This window comes from Notothenia coriiceps, unplaced genomic scaffold (genome assembly GCF_000735185.1).
Source record: "Notothenia coriiceps isolate Sejong01 unplaced genomic scaffold, NC01 NC01_scaffold00010603, whole genome shotgun sequence".
Classification (NCBI taxonomy): domain Eukaryota; kingdom Metazoa; phylum Chordata; class Actinopteri; order Perciformes; family Nototheniidae; genus Notothenia; species Notothenia coriiceps.
Window position 1 is genome coordinate 1,536 of NW_011343304.1, and position 4,130 is coordinate 5,665.

General features: G+C 53.2%; 1 protein-coding gene across 1 annotated transcript in view; it reads left to right on the forward strand.

The window, feature by feature from the left end:
- The window catches only part of LOC104946116 (thyroid receptor-interacting protein 11), a gene marked incomplete at both ends in the record, with an annotated part of 4,987 nt that extends 1,267 nt beyond the window's left edge, over nucleotides 1–3,720 (forward strand). Inside the window, one exon of the mRNA XM_010771877.1 lies at nucleotides 702–3,720. Within this exon, the coding sequence (XP_010770179.1) occupies nucleotides 702–3,720 (3,019 nt within the window). The remainder of the gene's footprint in view (nucleotides 1–701) is intronic.
- Between the last annotated feature and the right edge of the window lie 410 nt (nucleotides 3,721–4,130).

Consider the following 4,130-nt stretch of genomic DNA (forward strand, 5'->3'; position numbering starts at 1 on the left):
CTTTTTCATACCAAGGACCACTTAACCAATAAAAAAAAACTTGCGGACCACCTAACTCCACAAAAAAAAACACATCGTTTTTCTAGAATATATTACAAATCGCCTGAAGATGGTATAAACAAGTGGCAACATGTGTGACGAAGGTGTTGCACTGGGCTATATCATGCAATCGAAAGTGAAACTTAACCTCGATCCATTGCGGAGATAGTCCCGCGAGAGTGCGGAAAACTTAAATGTATTTATTTATTTCAAATGTGAAATTGTACCAATATACTCACGGACCACTAGGGGGTGCTCACGGACCACCAGCGGACCACACTTTGAGAAGCACTGGTAGAAAGTGTTGCCTGTATTTGATCCTTTACAGACTCTATAAAAGCCTGTAAGAAATATCTCATTCCGGGTGCATATGAATAGAAATGTTTAGGACTTTAAACGTACTAAGATCTCCCACATTGTGGTGATATGAACGTGTGAAATAATAAATGACTAACTTACTCCTTCCATATTTGGCCTATTGAGTTTTTAATGAATGAAGACATTGTGAACGCGTCATGTTGAGCAAAATATATATAAAAAATCAAGAGAAAATTTGAAAAAACAACTCATTTAAAAAGGAAAAGATGTAGGAATCCTTCACAATAAGAGAAAAATGGAATATTTACATATTTGTGTTTTGTTTCAATTGTTTCTGTCTCCAGCACATGATCTCTGTGAAGGAGCAGCTCTCTGCTCAGCTGAAGGAGGCCGAGGCGGAGCTGTCCTCTCTGTCTGCAGAGCTGAACACAACCAGAGACCAGAGGAGAGCGCTGGAGGGAGAGCTGGAGAGCCAGAAGGAGAAAACGAGCCAGAGCGCCTTCACCCTGAACGACATGCATATGGGCAAACAGCAGCTGGAGCGCTCGGTGAAGGAGCTGAAGGACAAACTGGGAAGTGCACACGGGCAGAGCAAGGAGGCAAGGAGAGAAATCACAGCGCTGAAGGAGACTCTGCGGGAGCGAGAGGAACAGCTATCTGGTGCTGAAGCAGCGCTGGGTGAGGAGAGGGAGACAGGAAGTGAAGAGAAGCTAGCAGCCAAGGAGAGGGACTTGTCCGACCTGAGGAGGGAATTAAAGGAGACGAGGAGCTCTCAGGAGAAGGCGCTGTCGGAGGATTACGAGTTGAAGATGGAGAACAGAAGGTTGAAGGAAGAGAGTGAGCATGCTCAGGGGGAAAGTGAAGAACTGACCAAGCAGCAGAAGGAAAGCCAGGCGGCTCTGAGCAGGACGCTACGGGAGAAGGACACTCGCATCGAGGCTCTGAAGCTGGAGAAAGGTCAGCTGGAGGGAGAGCTGGGGCAGGCGGAGAGGACGTTAGCCCAGCAGACGAAACAATACCAGCAGACCATCGAGGATCTGAGCAGGGCCCGCTCCATGGACGCCTCGGCTCTACAGGTGGAGCACGAGAGAGCCGTCAAGCTGAACCAGGACAAGGACCTGGAGATCGCTCAGCTCAGGAGAGACGCCGAGCAGCAGGCGTCCGACCGCCGAGACGCCAACGAGATGCTCTCCATCACTGTCGCCGGGCAGAAGCAGCTGACGGACCTGCTGCAGGAGAAGGACGTCTTCATGGACACGTTGAAACAGAACGCGTCAGATCTGCAGAAGGAGATGCAGAACAGCATTTCGGCGGTGAAGAAGGAGGCGGGGGCTCTGAAAGTGGCGCTGGAGGAGAAGGAGAAACACCTGGGAGGCATGAAGGAGGAGAACAGCCATTTGAAAGAGGAGATCGACCGAATCAGGGATCAGCAGAGCAGACCTCCACCTCTGACCGAGCCGCGGACTTTAGACATCATCACGGAGCTGGAGGCGGAGATCGCGCAGCTCAAGGTGTCCAGGGACACACTGGAAGAGGAGCTGCACACTCTGAGGAGGTGCACGGAGGAGCTGCAGGCCTCCATGCTCCTGTCTCAGCAGTCCTCACAGGCTCAGCAGACGGAGCTGGAGCGGGCTCACGCTCGCCATCAGCAGACGACACTCAACTACGACCGGCTGATCCGCGCCAGAGACCAGGAGGTGTCCCGCCTCCAGGACCAGCTCAGCGAGAGTGGAGTGCACTCCCCCGTCGTGCAGGGAGACGTCATCCTGCAGGAGGAGAAGAGCCAGACTCTGAATCAGGACAACGACAACGAGAAACACGACCTGTCCAAGGTGGAAATCGACAAGCTGGTGAGAGGCATCAAGGAGAAGGAGACGGAGATCACCCAGCTGAACGAGAAGAACATCTCGCTGACCCGACAGCTGGATCAGCTGGTGGTGTCCCGGGAGGAGGCAGGAAAACTGTCTCAGATGGTCCTGCAGAAGGACCTGGAGATCCAGGCGCTGCATGCTCGGGTCTCCATGGCAACAGGGGGCGGCCACAGCCAGGACGTCATGTACCTCCAGCAGCAGCTGCAGGCGTACGCCGTGGAGAGGGAGCAGGTGATCGCCGTGCTCAACGAGAAGGCCAGGGAGAACAGCCAGCTGCGCTCCGACTACCACCGCCTCATGGACATCATCCAGGGGAAGGAGGCGGCGCTGCTGAAGCTGCAGCAGGAGAACCAGCGCCTCTCCACCATGAGCGACCCCTCGGGGAGCCAGGAGATGTTCAAGGAGACCATCCAGAACCTGTCGCGCATCATCCGAGAGAAAGACATCGAGATCGACGCGCTCACGCAGAAGTGCCAGACGCTGGTGACGGTGCTCCAGGCGTCGGGAGGGGAGAGCGGCGGGGGCTCCGGGGGCGTGAGCAGCAACCAGTTCGAGGAGCTGCTGCAGGAGCGAGACACGCTGAAGCAACAGGTGAAGAAGATGGAGGAGTGGAAGCAGCAGGTGATCACCACGGTGAAGAACATGCAGCACGAGTCTGCGCAGCTGCAGGACGAGCTGATGAAGCTGCAGGGACAAGTCTCTGCCGACAGCGACTGCTCCTCCAAGCTGTCCGTGGATTACGCCGGGCTGATCCAGAGCTACGAGCACAAGGAGAGGAGGCTCGGGAGTCTGAGTCAGGAGCTGGCTCAGGTGCAGCAGAGCATCTCGCAGCTCAGCACCACGAAAGACGTGCTGCTGGGGAAACTGGACTGCGTCGCCCCGACTCCAGAAGGCGTAGCTGATGCTCCGAGCCAGCACCCCCCCCCGACATCAAGCGGTGAGAAACCGCGGGAAGAAATCACCAGATTGCGAAGTCAGTTAGCCGAGAAGGAACACATGATCAGGACTCTTCAGGAGAACAACCACCGGCTGTCCAACTCGGCGTCGGACACGGACAGCGAGCAGAGGAATCAGCTGGAGGAGGTGCGGCTGGTCAAAGAGAGGCTGGAGGCCCTGCAGAGGTCCGTCAGGGAGAAAGACCTGCTCATCAAAAGCAAAGGAGACCAGCTGGGCCACGTGAGTGAGGCGCTGCGCAACCGCGACAACGATAACGAGGTGCTGAAGCAGGCCGTGACCAACCTGAAGGAGCGCGCTCTGATCCTGGAGCTGGACGGGAGGCAGCTGAAGGAGGAGAACGAGCTGGTGGCGTCGCGCTCTCGAGAGAAGGAGTCCGAGTTCAGAGCGCTGCAGGAAACCAACATGCAGTTCTCACTGCTGCTCAGAGAGAAGGAGTTTGAGCTGACGGCAGTGAGCGAGAAGAGTGCGACCGTGGAGAGGATGCTCAAGGACAAAGAACAGGTGAGACTTCCCACTTTCTTTCTCTTTCATTTAAGTGTGTTGTGTTTTAACACATTTTAAAACACAACGTTTATTAGACCCTCCAGAAAAACGCGGGCTAAAATCCTTGATTATGCGATTAAACATGCTTTTTATGTGATTTTATGCGGTGAAATTGCGGGAAGTTGCGAAATATGCGGAAATATGCTAAATATGCTAAATATGCTAAATATGCTAAATATGCGGGGGAAAAGAATAACAATTTTTTAAAATATTGGGCTGTCTTATTTATTCTCTCTCACACACACCCTGCCACTAACGTTAAACCCCTTTACTATTCAATTAAACACATTCAATGTTTATTTATTGTAAAAGCAATTGGGCTATTTTAATCTCTCTCTCACACACACACACACACACACACACACACACATACACATACACATACACATACACACACACACA